This window comes from Salvia miltiorrhiza, chromosome 8 (assembly GCF_028751815.1).
Source record: "Salvia miltiorrhiza cultivar Shanhuang (shh) chromosome 8, IMPLAD_Smil_shh, whole genome shotgun sequence".
Lineage (NCBI taxonomy): Eukaryota > Viridiplantae > Streptophyta > Magnoliopsida > Lamiales > Lamiaceae > Salvia > Salvia miltiorrhiza.
The window spans coordinates 52,902,420-52,921,635 of record NC_080394.1 but is presented as its reverse complement, the minus strand read 5'-3'; the positions used below and the strand labels follow the sequence as shown (position 1 = coordinate 52,921,635).

The 19,216-nt window shown below is 38.2% G+C and overlaps 3 protein-coding genes across 4 annotated transcripts; all 3 read left to right on the top strand.

Moving 5' to 3' along the window:
- Nucleotides 1-5,621: 5,621 nt before the first annotated feature.
- Nucleotides 5,622-6,524, top strand: LOC130998663 (uncharacterized). The gene has a single exon (XM_057924076.1). It carries the CDS (start codon nucleotides 5,622-5,624, stop codon nucleotides 6,522-6,524), a length of 903 nt encoding a protein of 300 aa, XP_057780059.1.
- Nucleotides 6,525-8,791: 2,267 nt separating this feature from the next.
- LOC130999053 (probable serine/threonine-protein kinase At1g01540) lies at nucleotides 8,792-12,237 on the top strand. Its single transcript, XM_057924517.1, has 8 exons — nucleotides 8,792-9,505; nucleotides 10,000-10,307; nucleotides 10,416-10,520; nucleotides 10,606-10,728; nucleotides 10,807-10,977; nucleotides 11,086-11,215; nucleotides 11,298-11,507; nucleotides 11,611-12,237. The coding sequence occupies exons 1-8, from the start codon at nucleotides 9,215-9,217 to the stop codon at nucleotides 11,755-11,757; spliced, it is 1,485 nt and encodes a 494-aa protein (XP_057780500.1). The 5' UTR covers nucleotides 8,792-9,214; the 3' UTR covers nucleotides 11,758-12,237.
- Nucleotides 12,238-16,239: 4,002 nt separating this feature from the next.
- LOC130999043 (protein BPS1, chloroplastic-like) lies at nucleotides 16,240-19,085 on the top strand. 2 transcript variants are annotated; one of them, XM_057924512.1, is made up of 2 exons: nucleotides 16,240-16,611; nucleotides 17,825-19,085. In XM_057924512.1, exon 2 carries the CDS (start codon nucleotides 17,838-17,840, stop codon nucleotides 18,900-18,902), a length of 1,065 nt encoding a protein of 354 aa, XP_057780495.1. In that variant the 5' UTR covers nucleotides 16,240-16,611; nucleotides 17,825-17,837; the 3' UTR covers nucleotides 18,903-19,085. The 2 variants fall into 2 exon arrangements, with proteins under 2 accessions (XP_057780495.1, XP_057780496.1); XM_057924513.1 differs by having other exon boundaries at nucleotides 16,528-16,722.
- The last annotated feature ends 131 nt before the right edge of the window (nucleotides 19,086-19,216 follow it).

The following is a 19,216-nucleotide window of genomic DNA, read 5'->3' as shown; positions in this document are numbered from 1 at the left end:
CGTTTAAATCGGTAGAAAGGAGCACTCAACCATTGGAACTTATTCACACCGATGTTTGTGATTTAAAGTTCGTGCAAACTAGAGGTGGCAAGAAGTACTTTATCACCTTTATAGACGATTGCACAAAGTATTGTTACCTTTACTTATTGAAAAGTAAAGATGAGGCTATTGAAGCTTTTAGAAACTTCAAAAATGAAGCCGAGAATCAACTTGGATGTCGAATTAAGATGGTTCGAAGTGATAGAGGTGGAGAGTATGTAGCTCCGTTTGCTGAATTATGCAACGAAAGTGGTATAATCCATCAAACGACGGCTCCTTATTCACCACAATCTAACGGCGTTGCTGAACGCAAGAATCGAACTCTTAAGGAGATGATGAATGCCTTGTTGATTAGTTCAGGATTACCCCAGAACATGTGGGGGGAAGCTGTCTTAACGGCCAACTATATCTTGAACAAGATTCCACTCAAAGGGAAAGATGTAACTCCCTATGAGCTATGGAAACGAAGGAAACCTTCGTATAAATACCTCAAAGTGTGGGGGTGTTTAGCCAAGGTAGAAGTGCCTTTACCAAAGCAAGTTACAATAGGACCTAAAACGGTGGATTGTATCTTCATTGGTCATGCACTTAATAGCAGTGCCTATCGTTTTATAGTGCACAGATCGGAGATACCTGATATACATGTTGGGACAACGATAGAATCAAGGAATGCTATATTCTTTGAAAATATCTATCCTAACAAGGATAAAGGTACATCGAACTCTAATGATGGAGTTGATGGTGATGCTACAGGTTCTAAACCTATGGAAGTAGCTAGTAATTCTACTCAAGTAGATGATGCCACGGGTTCTAATCATGTACCACCTAATAGGAAAAGACCAAGGTCTAAACCTATGGATGTAGAACCGAGACGTGGGGAACGAGTTAGAAAAGCTAATGTCTATGGACCGGATTATGTTGTCTTGATGCTAGATGGCGAACCGGTGATGATTAAAGAAGCTATGTCTGGCTCAGATGCAGCTCTCTGGAAAGAAGCCATCGATATTGAGTTTGATTCCATTATGCAGAATCATACTTGGGTGTTAGTGGATCTACCACCTGGAAGTAAAGCTTTAAGATGCAAATGGATCCTAAAGAAGAAGTACAAATCTGATGGTACTATAGATAAGTACAAAGCCCGACTTGTCGTTCAAGGTTTCAGGCAGAAAGAAGGGTACGATTTCTTCGATACCTATTCACCTGTGACCAGACTAACATCTATTCGGATGCTTCTCGCTATTGCTGCCTTGCACAATCTCGAGATTCACCAAATGGATGTGAAAACTGCGTTCTTGTATGGCGAGTTGGAAGATGAAATATATATGAAGCAACCTGAAGGGTTTGTAGTACCTGGGCAAGAGCACAAAGTATGCAAACTTCAAAGGTCTTTATATGGGTTGAAGCAAGCACCGCTTCAATGGCATTTAAAATTTGACAGTGTAATGTTGTCAAATGGATTCAGAATCAATGAGTGCGATAAATGTGTCTACATTAAGAATTCTAATAACGGATATGTTATTGTTTGTCTTTATGTAGATGACATGCTCATCATGGGAAGTAATTCACGAGTGATTCAAGAAACCAAAGGCATGCTAAGTAAAAATTTTAGCATGAAAGATATGGGCTTAGCTGATGTTATCCTTGGAATTAAAATTCTAAGAAGACCTGATGGTATTACTATAACACAATCTCACTACGTTGAGAAAGTGTTAAAGAAATTCAACGCTTTTGACAAGCCAATAGCTAAGACACCATGGGAACCTAGTGTGCATTTGAGTGTACACAAGGGAGAACCTGTTGACGCGATAGAATATGCGAAGATTATTGGGAGCTTGTTGTATCTAACAAATTGCACTCGTCCCGATATAGCATGCTCGGTCAACAAGTTGGGCAGCTTTACAGCTAACCCTAGTAATGAACATTGGAAAGCTCTTGAAAGGGTTTTGAGATATTTGAAATATACTCAAAACTATGCGATTCATTATACTAGGGAACCCTCTGTACTTGAAGGGTACTGTGATGCAAATTGGATATCTGATGCCAAAGACTCGTTTTCAACGAGCGGTTATGTATTCACTGTGGGGGGTGGTGCTGTGTCTTGGAAATCCAAGAAGCAAACATGTATTGCTAGATCGACCATGGAATCATAATTCATAGCTTTGGATAAAGCTGGTGAAGAAGCCGAGTGGCTTAAAAATTTCCTCGAGGATATTCCATGTTGGTCGAAACCTGTGTCGTCCGTAATAATTCATTGTGATAGTCAAGCTGCTATCGGACGAGCACAAAACCATTTGTATAACGGTAAGTCGAGACATATTCGTCGACGTCATAATACCGTGAGACATTTGATCACTAGTGGAGTTATCTCAATTGATTATATAAGATCAATTGATAACATAGCGGATCCTTTGACAAAAAGTATCCATCGAGATCAGATGTATAAACTGTTAGGGGGAATGGGTTTGAAGTCCACAAATTAAGGATAATCATAGTGGCAACCCAACCATGATGACTGGAGGATCCCAAGAACTTGGTTCAATGGGACAACTAAGCTATGAAAATCCGTGTGTTGAACACTCGAATTGCCTATTCCTTGTAGAACAGTGAGTGTTCGGAAACCTGCACGTGGTGAGGTTAAGTCTTTGACTTTTAATGACTCTAGAACTCCTCGAAGAGGACAAGTATAGCAGGATACTTGAGTTAAGAGTCACCTATGTAAGTGTGAAGTGGGGCCGCTTCGATTGAAACACTTATGAATCCAAAGAGGTGTTCCAAGGCCTGTAATGGACACAAACGTGAGAACGAATAAGGATTGAAGCAATATTGTGTCAATATTGTTGACTAAGTATACACCGAGGAGGACTAGTTCAAGGAACACAATCCACTAGGCCGCCGGTATACTCGATAATATTGACTATGGCAGGTTCAAAGCCACAAGCTACCTTTCCAAATGCAATGTTGTATCTTAAGAGGACTGAGCTAAGTGTTTGCATACTTTCGCATACTGATTTCTCACTCATGTGGGGGATTGTTGGAAATATGGTTTTAAGCCATATCTGAAAATTATTATTTAATTAAATATTTATTATTTAATTAAAATAATTATTGGATGTTAATCTACATCTCGAGTAGATCAACGTGATATACTTGAAGTCTCAAAACCGATTTCCGATGAGTGAGATATTGTATGTCAAAGTTTGGATGTTGAAGAGGGAAAATAACATTTGTTATGTTATCCCACATTGGAAAACATAGAGATGTTTTTCATGTATAAGAATAGCAAAGCACATGGAGTTGATAAATTGACTTGTGGGCTTGCTAGTGGGCTTGATCTAAGTACTAGCCTCGCGTGCGCGCCGCCGCCGCCGCCGGACGGGCGGGCGGGCGGGCGGGTCGGGTACGGGTCGGGTCGGGTCGGGTACGGGCCGCGGCCAAGGACTTGGATCTTGGCAATTGGTGCTTTGGGGTGGTGTTTGGGGCCCAAACTATTTTTTGGCCCAACAGAAATGACTGCGCCCACCGGCCATCATCTTCAACATTTACGGCTTCCAGCCGTCGGAGTAGAATTCAAGGTCTTGAATTCATACTTACCACATGCCTATAAATAGGCCTCTGGAAAGCTTGCAGAAGACACACTAACAGATATTCTGCATTCTGCCATATACCCTCACACTCTCTGCATAACACTTGTGCTCAGTTCTTGATCCTATTTAGCTCGCCGGATTGTGGTGCTACATCCGACGAGACGTAGTCGTTTTACCTTTGGGGAAGATACGCCTAAACCGAAGACCACTACCGGGGCGATAATCTTCTTGCGGGAAGAGATTTATCTCGACTCGACTTAGTCTATACGTATAATTTATTTATACAGTATATTTCAGTTGTATACAATTATTTGAGTTGTATTTTCTCAAATTATTTTCTTTGTAATATTTTCAATTATTTTGAGTTGTAATATCTCAAAATATTTATTTTGTAATATCTCGATCGTGTACCCGGTTCTAACAGCTCTCTCTTCCACAACAGATACACACGTGCATGCATAAAAACACCTTCTTCTTTTTCTTCTTCTTTTGCTTCTTCCTCCGGCAATCATCCAACAACACCCACCACTGGAGAATTTGAAATTGCTGGAGAATTTGGAAAGCTCGAAATGAGAGAATATTTAAAGATAGATGTATTGATCCTGTTGAAACGGTGGATATCATTATCTCGTGCTCTTGGAGATGGATTAAGGCGAGGTTGTCTAGTAAATTTGGTTATTCGGTTCACGATTGGTTTGTTAATCCAATCCGGTGTTTTCCTTCCAAGATGTCTTCTTGACTCGTGATGTAATTTATTTCTTTGTACCTTTTGAATTGAGTACCCCTTGTACTCACTTCTATTTATCATATTAACCTTTCAAAAAAAAAAAAAGAAAAACAGCAACCACTGTTACATCCCTCTTAATTTTCTTCATTTTTTTTAACATTTATTGCAAGGGATAAGCCCATCCATATTGAATATGGTGTGGTATATAGAGAATTTTGTAATTTAATACTCTCTCCGTCTACGAAAAGTATGATCTTTTTATCATTTTTGACGTCCACCAAAAATATAGTACTTTCTTTTTTAGAACATGGTCTCATGTTTTTTTTCTTAACTCTTATCCTTACAAATACCTCTTATTTACAAAAAATTCAAATTTAATCTCAAACACACATTTCATAAAATGGTGGGACCAATTTTCTACTATATAAAAATCATCAACAATTTTATTAAAACTTGTGTCCATCAAAAATGTCATATTTTTGGTGGACGAAGGGAGTATCTCATGCTGCATGTAATCATATATACTAATCATTAGATAATATTATTCGATTTTTTTTTATCTTAGACACCCTTATACAAATTACAATAATTTATTTTTTGTTCCTTGTAGGCTTGTAGCAATTTTTTATCTTTTCAAAATAAAAAAAAGATAGAAGGAAATTGAAATCTTCTTTTAAAACAAGAACATCATATGCATGCCACAATATTCTTTTTTTTTTTCCCCCTTTTTGGATTTGTCCGTATTTATACAAATAAAACATAAAGCTCATTAGAGCATCAACAACGGCGGGTGCAATGGTCGGATCGAACCCGGCCTATCGCACCCGCCACCGTTGTTGCACCCGGGTGCAATGGAGGAGGGGTGACTGGACGCACCTGCTGCAAAGGTGGAGCGAAGGAAATGGGTGTATTGAACGCGCCCATTTCCGTAATTAAAAAAAAAATTAAACGGATTAAAAAAAAAAAATTTAAACGGTCAAATGACCGTTGGCTTCTCAACGGTCTTCTTCGGCCATTTTTTTTTCTTTTTTTCTTTTTCACCTATATATAATCACATATCCCCTTCCTCAATCACAAACACTACATCAAACTACTCATTTTCTCTTCAATTCTTAAAGAAAATGTCTTCATCCACCAATTCTTCCAACAATAATTCTTCCTCAAATTCTTCATCCGACGAAGAAGTTCATGTTGATCCCGCACAACTTCCTCCTCTTCCCGATCCTACTCAAGCCCCCGATTTATTTTTTATGAGATGTGCTGTGAATTTTATGACAGTGGCAAGTTCATATCGTTTCGATCCACCTCCACCACGCCCGAGGAAGAAGCGGACAGTGGTTCGTCGTGACCGTGAAGGTGGAGCCGAGCGCCTCCATCGCGATTATTTTTCTGTCGAGCCTGTTTATGGGCCACAATTCTTTCGCCGTCGATTTCGCATGAGCCGGGAGTTGTTTCTACGCATTGTCAATGCGCTAGAAGTCGATCCTTACTTCCAACAACGTCCGGATGCTATTGGCCGCTTAAGCTTCTCCCCGATCCAGAAGTGCACTGCCGCTGTTCGACAATTGGCATACGGAACTGCTGCTGATTGTTGTGACAAATATCTCCGTATAGGAGAGACGACGGCGTTGGAATGCTTGAAGAAATTCTGCAAGGCCGTCGTTCGTATCTTTGGCGGCACGTATTTGAGGCGGCCAACAACTGCCGATGTGCAACGCATCACTGCAATGCACGAAGCCCGCCATGGGTTCCCGGGAATGTTGGGGAGCCTAGACTGCATGCATTGGGGATGGAAGAATTGCCCCGTGGCTTGGCACGACGCCTACACTCGAGGGGATCAAGGCGAGCCAACAATTATATTAGAGGCCGTTGCTTCACAAGATTTGTGGATCTGGCATGCATTCTTTGGAGTCGCTGGGTCCAACAACGACATCAACGTGCTCCACCAGTCCACGCTATTCAACTATGTTTTAGCGGGGCATGAAGCGGCTGTGCACTTCCTCGCCAACAATTCTCACCACACTCGAGGATACTACTTAACAGACGGCATCTATCCGGACTGGCCGGTGTTCGTGAAGAGCTTCCAGTTTCCGAACGATGAGAAGAAGCGGAGGTTCAAGGTGATGCAAGAAGCTGCAAGGAAGGATGTGGAACGAGCTTTCGGTGGGGTATAATCAGAGGACCGTCGCGTTTGTGGAAGGCGGAGCAAATGAGTTCGATCATGTTTGCATGCATCATATTGCACAACATGATCATTGAGGATGAAGGTGGAAATGCAAGTAATTTTGACGGTGACGGCGGCAAGGGACCAAGTTCTCCTCCTCAAACACAATTCAATTCCGGAGCACCACCGGAGTTCGCCGCCTATTTGGCACGGAATGCAAGCTTGAAGGATGCACGATTGCATGCTCGCCTCCGCGATGATTTGGTTGATCATCTATGGGCACGCTTTGGTCCGGTTGACCCGTAGTTCGACGGCTTTAAATTTTTCGAAAATTGGATGTTTTAAATATTTGTTGTTTTTTTTTATTTGTAATGTTTGGATTTTTAGTTGAATGAATTTTATGTTGTTAAAATTGAAGTTGTTTAATTTAAATTGAAAAAAGAATAAAAGTAAAGAGAAAATGAGATTAAAATCTATTGAACCCGGGCGGGTGCAATACCATTGTTGGAGTGGGTGCAATAGAAGTGGGACCATGTCTATTGCACCCACTATGGGTGCAAGGGTTGTTGATGCTCTTAGTAAAATATTTAAAGGAACATGTGCATAATCGAAATTCATGATTTTTTCTTTTTACTAGTAACCCATATAAGGGTTAATGGCATGTAAAATCATGAACTTTGGATATATTTTCGTTTTAATTTCTAACAAAAGATTTTGCTTGTAAAATCATATTTGGGCATATTTTAATTTTAATATATAACAAAAGATTATGCTTATAAATATTTAAAATTTTTAACTATTTCTGTTTTGAACTACGGTAACAGTATCCGTCACCGTCACATATGTAGATTTAATTAGATTACATGTTGCGTGATAATAACGAGAGTATATTTAATTTATTCATTTTTTAAAATATAAAATGGCGTCGTTTAACATTCATTAGCCATATGGCAAGTTATAAGTCACGTGAAATTAAAATGTTATGTATGTGGCTGGATACTATTTTCATAATTAAAATTAAAAATAATTAAAATTTTAAATATTTATACTCAGAAATCTTTGTCAAATGTTAAAATAAAATATACCTAATATTTATAATTTTATAAAAAAAATATTTTATTAAAAATTAAAATTAAAATATACCCAAAATTCATGAGTTCACATGCTATCAAACCTTATTATAATGTGCGGAGTATGCCATATCCCATATGCATCTCTTGTAGATTTTACTAATATCTATTAATCGATTGGATATTTTCCATTAATGAAAAAAAAATACAAAATTCAGTCGCATCGAAACCAGTAAAGAGACAGCTAGATAAAGCCACATATTAATTATACTCTTAAATTTTAGGAAAATAGTGAACTGTCTCTTTTGATCTTTTCTGTCTTGACTCTTGACTATATTAATCAAAGTAAATCCAAATTAATGCTAACAAAACCACAATTAATTAAATTCTCGCGTCTCGTATAATCTCCTTCTTATTGCTGATTGGGCACCGCACCTGATAACTTGACCCAGTCAATCGAATGCGTCTCTGCACGACACACGTCTCCTTCTTCTCATCTTCGACCGTTAATAATGGGTCCAGAAATTCGTCGTAATTTTATATACTATTTTCATTTTTAATAAAAACTCACAAAATTTTGACCATTTCATAATTATTTTTTTTCAATAACATTTCTAACTTTTAAAATTTGTCCAATTTATACCACGACAAGTGTTCCTGTTGGTAATTTGTTTGTTTAATGGAGATTGGCAGTTGAAAAAAGTTCGACTATTTTGAAAATATTATGTAAATAAAATTTAATATTTGGATTCGAGTTATAAATTGAATAATAAAAATAAATTTGAACTAAAAACTTACTATGAGCTCAAAGTTGCTAATTTTTAGTAATAATCCTAATAGAATCCTCATTTGAAAAGTGGTTGAAATATGGTTTGAGAAATACTTTTAAACTTTTGGAAATCATGTTACAATATTAAAATTGGATAATACCTTATAATACTCTCGAATTATTGTATTTTATTAGTTAACTCTATAGAGAAAAACAACTAGAAATTTAAATTTTGAACTATGATATCGCTTTGATAGAAGAACTATTTCAATTAGGACAAAAATTATCCATAATTAATTAATTATCTTACTAAAATATAATACACATATTTTTGAGTTGATTATGCGTTTATATTTGGGAAAGTAATGTTTGCTGTTTGACCTGGCCGATAGACAGCTCGAATTGTAATAAAAGCCATTTTCTTCGCAAAATATTGACATCATAAGTAATTTTAATAAATACGTATACATTTTTTTTTACAGAAAAGGATAAAAAGAAAAAAGGAAAAAGCGCCTGTTGCTGATTAAAGATTAAAACCTTCGATAAGAAGCGAAAGCAAAATCAGAGTTTGGCAAACACACACACACGCACTCTGTCCACTCTCCACTTCACCGATTCTCTGTCGACACACAGTCGCCGGAAAACAATTTTCCGGCGGAATCGAATTGATTGTATACAAATCCATCAAACAAACAGCTCACACACACAATTCACTCAATTCCTATCTCACGACCAGTTCAGTTTCATCCTTGCATGAGTAGTTTTCACCTTATCTTACACACACAGAGCTCGCATTCGTCAATTCTCGTGCATAGATACGTGGACAAGTGATTGATTTCGTGGATGTGAATCACAGCAGAAATGTCAGTTTTAGATACCGCGTTTGTGGACACGGAGCTCTCTAACAGGACATCGATCTTCGGGCTGCACCTATGGGTGGTGATCGGAATAGTAATCGGAGCAGTGATTGTGCTCATTCTCTTCCTCGTGTCGCTCTGCATTATCACCGCCTTCCGCCGCCGCGGCAGCGGCGGCAGTAAGGGCAAACTGCGCCGCTCGGTGAGCGAGATGAGTCCGGCGGCCGTATCCAAGGAGATACAGGTGATCACCCGCGAAACCGCCTCCGCCGAGCAGCGCTCCGCCGCACCACAGGTACATTTTTAGATTTCTTTGATTCGTAATTATTTTTATCGGTGATTAAAAATCTTCAGGAACTTGTTGTTTGGTGAATTAGGGAGGAATTATGTTCTGGTTCATAAATTGTGATTTGCTTTGACTGCTTAATGAGTAGAGATTCGAGATGGATTGAGAAAATCATATTTGAGCTTAGTTTTACTATGAAATATTTAATTGTTTTGTTCCATGAATTTCGAAATCTGCTTGGTTTCTGAATTTGATTGGTTTACTACTTATTTTTCATGTTAGTTTTTATAACTTCTACTCTATTGTGTTTATCTGAATTTAATGACAGATTTTGATTTAAATTGATTTTCCTTGTACAGAAACAAATAGTACTAACCTTTATTGGAAAATCCAAATGATGATTTATTTAATGCATTTCCAATAGTGTTATACATACAAGAAAGGTAACAAGGTCTAGATTGCTGAGAGGAGTGATTTATTTCATATGGATTTGAAAATCTCAGGCTGTGCCAGAGATACAGATAGATATGGGGAAGGTGGAACACAGAGTTGTGTTTTCTGATAGAGCTGGATCAAGTGGCGAGAGCAGAGCTACCAGTGGGGCTGAGACAGGATCATACGGAGGCAATGGGTCGTTGCCGGAGGTGTCCCATTTGGGATGGGGAAGGTGGTATACATTGAGAGAGCTTGAGGCAGCCTGTAATGGTTTGTCTGATGATAATGTGATTGGTGAAGGTGGATACGGCATTGTGTATTATGGCGAGTTAGCTGATAACACCCGTATAGCTGTAAAGAATCTGTTGAACAACAGGTACAGTGGTTCCTCAGATTGTACATTTGATGCATGGTTTCTGTGATTAGGTTGAAGAATTTTCTTCAACAAGCTTTATGTGAAAATCATCCCTCGCACATTTCTCAGGGGACAAGCTGAAAAAGAGTTTAAGGTCGAGGTGGAAGCAATTGGACGTGTTAGACACAAGAATCTTGTTAGGTTGCTCGGTTACTGTGTCGAAGGAGCCTACAGGTATGAGTTTCAGTGTTTGCTACTTATATGCATCAAATATAAAGACTTAACCTGTTTTTTGATGCTGATATGTGCTTGCATGTAGGATGCTTGTCTATGAATATGTTGATAATGGAAATTTGGAGCAATGGCTTCATGGAGATGTGGGGGAAGTCAGCCCTTTGACGTGGGAGATTCGTGTGAATATAATCATTGGAACTGCAAAAGGGTGTGTTAGTTTAAAATTATTGTGACCTACACATAGTTGTTCCTTCTACTTATATTTGGATACTCTTCTTTGTCGCAGCTTGGCTTATCTCCATGAAGGTTTGGAGCCGAAGGTTGTTCACCGTGACATCAAGTCAAGCAACATACTGCTCGATCATAAGTGGCATCCTAAATTGTCAGACTTTGGGCTAGCTAAACTTTTGAATTCAGAGATTTCTTACGTGACAACACGAGTGATGGGAACATTTGGGTAAATAGTCCGTAGTTGCTATAAGATATTTTATTTTTTGATGAGTAACTTCGTGTGACATTGAGTTGCTTTAAGTATGGAATTGACTGTTCTTCATTGTTTTGCAAGTTATGTTGCTCCTGAATATGCTTGCACTGGTATGCTGAACGAGAAGAGTGATGTTTATAGCTTTGGAATATTGATCATGGAGGTCATCACTGGTAGATCTCCGGTTGATTATTCCCGGCCACAGGGAGAGGTTAGTTTCACAACAACTGGAAAACTTGCGGACCAGATACCTTGTCATCTTGCAACTTTCACTGACGACAAATACAATGCAGGTTAATCTCGTTGAATGGCTGAAGATGATGGTTGGAAACAGGAAATCCGAGGAAGTAGCAGATCCCAAGTTGCCTGAACGGCCTGCCTCCAAAGCGCTGAAGCGCCTGCTCTTGGTAGCCCTTCGATGCGTTGATCCTGATGCCCAGAAACGGCCCAAGATGGGACATGTCATACACATGCTGGAATCAGAAGACTTCCAATCTCGGGAGGTACAACCGGAAATCTCACCCTTCCTCAGCAATTCTTGATTTCAAAGTTTAAATGAGTCAAAAGTTTCTGAATTATTTCCTTAAATTTTCCTATAAACTTCAGGAGCGGCGAATTGGCCGGAACTCTTCCAATTCGATTGGGGAACATAGTCATCGAGGTATGGTCATTAAACAAAGCAATGAAGACATCTCTGATACTAGTGAAGGAGAAGGCAATAGAAGTCAGAGATATAGAGAGATAGCTGTATAATCAATATGGATGCAACCGTTTCTCAATATTTTCATCTGCATAGTTATTCATTCCATCTAAGTTCAGGTATATTCATCACCATTTTTCCCCCACTATAGTTGCATAAATTATTCAATGATATCATATAGCCTCTGTAAATTAAACAATCCATTCCTTACTGTCATAGTAAAATATAGGAAATTGCTGCAATCTTTCTTCATAGTTGTTTATTTTGGGCCTGACACTCTCTATCTAGAGCTCTAACACACGCCCTCCAGATGACTCGAACCTCCACGATAGCGATCGAGGATAATGTATTAGCGAAGCGATCGAACCTAGTGTAGAATAACCGAATGTATCCTTTTCGAGATGTGGACTGTTGAATATAACTAGTTTGTCTGTTTGTTTTGTTAGATATTCACAATTATTTTTCATTGGTGCAGCATTTAGTGTAGTGTAGAAAATATTGATGCAATTCGAAATGATAACTTTCAAGTATCATGTGTAGTGTTGCTATCAATGAGCTGCGCAATTGGTATAGTTGTGTGAGCTGGAAAACAGTGTCTTCGGCATAACAGATAAGAAACAACTCATCATGCATTATTGGAGTGTACCTGTTGTCCACTGCATAATATCCTTTTATTCTATTATTATATTATTATAGTGGAGTATTTATTACTCCCTCCGTCCACGAAATATTGCCCTACTTACCCATTTTTCCTTGTCCACAAAGTAATGCCCTACTCTGCTTTTTGTACCATTACACCCTTTTTTCTTTCATTTATTTACCATCAATTGCCACTAATGGACCCACCATACAACAACTTATTTCATTTTTATATTCTACTTTATTACACTTTATTACTAGTGGACCCACCACACAACACCTTTAACACTTTAGTCAACTACTTTATCACTTTAGTCAACTACCCTTATATTTCACTCACAACCACTTTATCAGCTTTCTTAAAACTTGTGCCGAACAGTAAATGGGGCAATACTTTGTGGACGGAGGGAGTACTATTAAGCTGTATATTGCTGCCTACTGCATGATAGTATCATTTTTATTTTATTTTTATATATTATGTTGTGTAGTATGCACCACATATATATGGTTACATACGCACAAGTTATACCGCAGAGTTTAACTCAAATTTTATCAGTTTATCTTATAATTATGTGTTATTTATGAATTATGAATCTAATGAGGTGATTATATAATTAGAATATTTTTCTCATATAAAAATAAAAGGGAAAAAATAGCAATTTAGCCCTTATTATAGACACCCCTATGCCTCTGGTACACTATACTATCAGGTCCCTCATGTTTTAAATTGGATACAATCAAGCTCATCCTGCTGACGGTCAACGGACATAGTTTGTCATTTTTTTTATATTACTGCACTGCACATCCTTTCTCTCTGTTTCCTCCTCGCTCTCCCACCGTTTCAAACTCGGCCCTTTCTTGGGCAATGGCGGCCTCGAGTAGCTGTTGTTGGAGTAGCTCGAAAACAAGGGGTAGTTGGACGCCCTGTCGTCAAAGTGCTTGGGTTGATCAACGGTGGTAGTGATCGGATGTGAAGTTGGAAGCTTTGTCGTTGATGTCATTGTCGATGTAGTGATCGTCATCGGAATTGTTGTTGATTTTCAAATTCTTCCTCGACAAAGCGTTCTCATCAAGAAAAGCGTTGCATGGGTGAGGCTGCCAAATCGCAGGCTCCTTACTTGGTCCTCCAATCACCCGCATCTTTGCAAATTTTCATGGAAAAGAATTGGTGATTCTTCTTCAAATTACTGTGCATGATCCAATAAGATGTTGTCGAGGGATTCCTACGCGTGATTGGAGCAACCACGACGCAATAATTTGATTGCTTACATGAATTTGTGTGCGCTATCAACTTTGTTGCCGACGTTAATGGTCTCCCAGAATAGGGGTTTCGCCCTCTCTGAATCCTTCTCCACTAACTAATCATATCCAAAAATTAAACTGTTTCACCAGATTTGAAAAAATTTGACTCGGACGTAGGGGGTGTCGCCAACTGGGACTTTGTGGGTGACGTGGAAGGTCTCCGAACAGACTTCGCCAGCAACGTCAAAAATAGAGAAAGAGAGAGGAGGTGCAATGCAATATATATAAAAGAAAATTGATGAACGAACGTTTATTGATTGCACCCAATTTAAAGTACGAGAGACCTAATTGGTCGAATTTTGAGTATAAAATGCCAGAGACTAGAATAATTTATAATAAGGGCTAAATTACTACTCTTCCTGAAATAAAACAACGAAGTTGTCAACTAAGAATAATTGGCCTATTCCCTTGAAAAAAGAATAATTGGTCCATTTGAATTTTCGTAGAAACCCAATAATATCTTCTTTTCTATTCTTTCTATTTCATGTTTCCCTTTTCTTTCCGTTAAAGTGTGGTGAGTGAATTAATTTATCATCAATCCATAGTGGTGATAGAGATTAGAAAAAGTTATTCTACAAGTAACGGAAAAGATAAGTTCTCTAGTTTTTAATTAAATTGAGGTTTTTAAGTAATCCCAGCAAACACATATTTGCATGCAGCTAAATATTTTTTTCTTTATTTTATTCCTACAGCAATTTGGATGATAGTGATGTCTATACACAAATTTCTAAATCATTGATTTTTTTTTTAAAATCTAGTAATAAAGAAAATGTCAATAATATGACTTTGAAAGGGTACAATGCAAGAATTACCAGGAGAGTGTGGCTGCAATGGATGCTTGCAACATCTTGAGACTGCTAATCCTGCATTTCTTCAGTGTCCAAAGACAACTAAAGTGTGGGATGACATCTTGGAGTGGCTGGAGATTAATTTTGTTTCTCCTCAAGGGGTTGCTGATCATTTTGTTCAATTCTCACATCTTGGCGTTAAGAAAAGCTCACAAAATTTTCTCATGGCATTATGGAGCTGCACGTGTTGGTTGATATGGAAATGGCGTAATGAAAGCCGGTGGGAAGGCAAGACTTGGGAGATTCTGAAAGCGATCATGGAAATAAAGGCAAGGATGTGGAGTTGGAACAAAATCTTTCAAATTATTGAGGTTGATGTGAGTTTGGCTTGTTGGATGAATTGTAAGCTCTCATGTTGGCTGCTGTAATCGCACTTTGGTACCCTTGGTACCTTGTTTCTGTTCTAATAAATTACTTTTCCTATTAAAAAAAAAATTACAAGAAATACATCAAGAAAGTCTACAATATCTTTTTTTTTTTAATGGTGGGACTATCCATAATATGTAAATCGTTATTAAAGCAAATTGTTTAGAGGTCATAAGAAAATTATAATTAGGGATGGCAATCTACCCGCGGGTAGTGGATATCCGCGAAAACCCGAACCCATTAGGGTGGGTTTGGATACCATTTGATATCCACGGATAGTTTCGTGGGTACAATTCACTATCCATTTAGTTCGTGGGTATGGGTTTGGATACTTACTATCCATACCCGCGAAACCCGTTTACCCGCGAAAAATACCCGCTAATTACCCGTCAATTACCCGTCAAATATTCACAAAAAATTCTATAAAATATGGGCTTTAAATACATATTTTGAGATTATGGACTAGTATTTTATATTTTAAAATAGGCCCAAACAATAAGGCCCAAAGTCTAATATTGAGCTAAATGAAAGAATGGAAGCTTTTGGACTTGTCTTGAAGATGAAGAAGAAGAGTTCAATGAAGAGGGTTCTATTTCTACTGTCGAGCAATTATAGACATTGTTTTTTGTTGGATTTTATATTTTAGTTGATGAATTTGAACATTGTTCTTTGTGAATTTGAATTTAAACATTGTTCTTTGTGGATTTGAACTATGCTATTTGTGTTGATTTTTTTTCTATTAAATTTGTTGTAAATTTATATTTAAATTCTATTTCGTGGGTATCCAGCGGATAGTGGGTATCCGGCGGATAGCGGGTATCCGTCGGATAGTGGGTGACGGATACCCGTCGAATAGCGGATTTCGCGGATACCCGACGGGTAGCGGGTATCCGCGGGTAGCGGGTTTGGATACCATTTGATATCAATGGATAGTTTCGTGGGTAGCAACTACTATCCATTTAGTTCGTGGGCATGTGTATGGATAGTCACTATCCGTACCCGTCGTACCCGATTGCCATCCCTAATTATAATCATGGACATTAAATGCTAACAAAAGAATTGATCGAAAATGTACAGAAAAAACAGGGACAGCAATTAATACTTCATCCCATTCATAATATAAGTCTTTTTTGTAATATTGTAATTATTTATATTTTAAATGATGTTTTGGGGTTTAATATCAAAGTTGCTGCCAATTAACTATCATCATTTATGTCTTATTCATGTTTTCTACATGTTAATGATTGTGCCATTAAGAATAAACAAAATATTATTAACTAAAGTTAATTTAAGTATACTATTTTTTTTATTAATATATATACACAACTCTAGAAAAACTTGTTCGCAGTATAAATAAAGGGATAATCATTTTTCTTTTCTGAAATATTTTGGGTCAAAAGAGACTGCAATTTGGAGTATGGAAAAAGAGAAAATAACCCCAATCCGTACGAGAAAAGTATTTAATAAAAAATAAAAAAACTAAAAGCCTTCGATTTCCCAAACACAGACGCCTTAATCAACGGCCAGATTTCGCCGGCCCAGTCTCCTACATGCGCCCCCACCCTACATAAAATACACCGGCAATATACGCTTTCCAATTAGATTCCGCCACGTGTGCCAACAACTCCCACTCCCACAATTATACATCGTTTATCTCTCATATTTGCTATTCAGTTTCTACAACCCTACATTTTGCGAAGACTTTGTGCGAAGCTTTACCAATTCTCTACGCGTCTTCGGGTACTTTTTCAGGTACAGGAATTCTCTCTCTTCCCGAGATCGATTTCATGGCATATGTGTGTGTGTTTGTGGACTTGGTTTGCGATAATCGGTGCTGATTTGGGCCGTTGACCGGCTTATTTGGTGAGGATCTGATGGAATTTGGCTGGATTGCTTCAAATTGTGTTGATTTATGTTGATCATGACTTGTTTAGCTGATTTTTTTTCGTTATTGTGTTGTTTTGATCGTTTTTGCGTTTCGTTGATAGATAGTTGGCATTAAGAGTCCCGTGTTCGTGTTTCCCCGAGTTTGAATTTGGTGATTGAGGGTAATTATGCGCGTTGACTGTTTTAATTGGTGAGGATCTGAGAGTTTTCATGATTTTCTTGTTCTTTGTTGTGTAATTGGCTCGATTTATATAATTGAATTGGATATTTGATTGCTGAAATAGTATGTTGGTTAAAAAAAATTAGATCTGGGTAAAATAATTTGTTTACTGCATCTATGGGTTGTGGGTATTTCTAATTTGCATTTTTTATGGCCAGGATTGTTGTGTTTAGATGTGAACTTCATGTATATGTTTTTTGCGGGAGGTTCTGGAGTATTTTGTTGGGTTGAGTGAAAGGGAATTATTTATAAAGGATCATCTCTATATCACAAGAAAAGGCGTGCTTGTCGTGCTGTATTTTATAACTTAGCTTGCTGGAGTTGTGTTTATTTTCATGAACGTTCCTATGGTATGGAGAATCAGTAGTGCCTATCATAAATTAAAGGGAAAAGTTTAAAACGATTGAACAAGCACAAAGGAACTTGAATTGTGTTTGTGCTATAAATTACATCCAACAAGTTGGTATTCCTGGTTTTGCTGAATTTCTATATGATATGATAGTAGTTAGGTGGCTGTGATTTAGACTTGGTAGGATACCATCTTCTTCAACTTGGTGCCGATTGAATTACTTATTCAAAAGAATTTTATTTACGTTTTGGATGGCCATGATGTTTGCAGGCTTTATATAAGATTTGCTGCCCCCATCCATCTGAAAATTTGAGCAAAAAGTTAGAAAACTTGCATTCATGTATAGAATATGTGCTTATTTTGATGTGTGATGTTGATGTGTTTTTGCTGCTAAAAGTATTGCATAACTATATGTATACATTTAATTTTCTTTTACTGTGTTCTTCTTCCATTGTCTTTGGTTGAGTGTTTTTGCTTCTTATTATAGGGTGCTTTTTTTGTTCTTGCAGTTAGTGTAATAGAATGAGCCGCCCACAAGAACCACACAGACCTTTCCTCCCCTTTGGAAATCCTTTCCGTAGGATGTCACCAAAGGGTTCATACCAGTCCCCTAAACTTCTTGCTTTGTTGACTACCTTTGAGGAGACATTGCAGGGTAGAATTAAAAATCTTAGGCCAGTAGGTAGGGATGATGTCCTGCGCTTATCGTGGATGAGGTTTGCGATGGACACACTCTGTGAAATTCATACTGACGTGAAAACTCTAATTACGGCTCTTGAACTCCCTGTTTGTGATTGGGAGGACAAATGGATAGATGTGTATCTAGATGATAGTGTGAAGTTGCTTGATATTTGCATTGCTTTCAGCTCCGAGATATCTCAGCTGAAACAGGGACACCTCTTTCTTCAATGTGTCTTGCGTAACTTTGGTGGTGCCCCCACAAAACAGTTTGAAAGGGCCCGTTCTTCACTAGACGGATGGAAGCAACATGTTGCTAAGAAGAATCCAAGATTTGATAACTGCTTCTGTGCCATGGATGTGCTGGCTGAAAAACTGGACCTACCAAAAATCAAGAACTCTGCCAAGGGAAAGGTTTTGATGCAAGCAATGTATGGAGTCAAGGTGGTTAGTCTTTTGGTATGTAGCATATTTGCTGCTGCGTTCTCTGGTTCCACAAAGAAGTTGTTGGACCTACAAGTTCCCGAAACATTCTCATGGGCAGCGGCATTTTCTGAGCTCCAGGCTTTTGTAAATACTGAAATTAGAAGCCTACACTCGAGTGGAAGGACTACGATACTGAAGGAGCTAGAAGCTGTTGATACAGATGTCAAGAAGTTATACCCAATCGTGCAAGAAGGGGGGAATGCGGTTGAAGCTCCAGTATTGGAAAGCTCGACATCAGATTTAGGAAAATCGGCAGAGAAACTCTCACAAGGACTTGATCTACTCGCAAAGGACGTAGACAGGTTCTTCCAGATAGTTCTAACCGGACGGGATGCTTTACTCGGTAACCTTAGGATCGGCGGCAATGCATCCGACGGAGTTCGGAGAGTTAACATCAAAGTAGGAGGCCCGATGGTTAGCTGAAGGTTAAATGTAAACTCACTCCTCTGTACACAAGTGTGTAGTTTAGGAGTCATGTGTTTTCAGTTTGAATATATACTAAATATATGTGAGGTGTGCTGTGTCTCTGGCTATGTAATAGATAAATGTTTGAACCTTTATGTAGTATTAGTATTAATGAAATATAAATATGGCTTTCTATCTAAACCAGTTCATATTCGTGTTGACTTGTTTTGCAGCAATTACTTTTTCTTAGTCCTGTAGTCTAGATTTGTATATATGGGGAACAGAGAGAATTAAATATGGAAATGGGGGAATTTGAAGGCAGCCATGGCTGA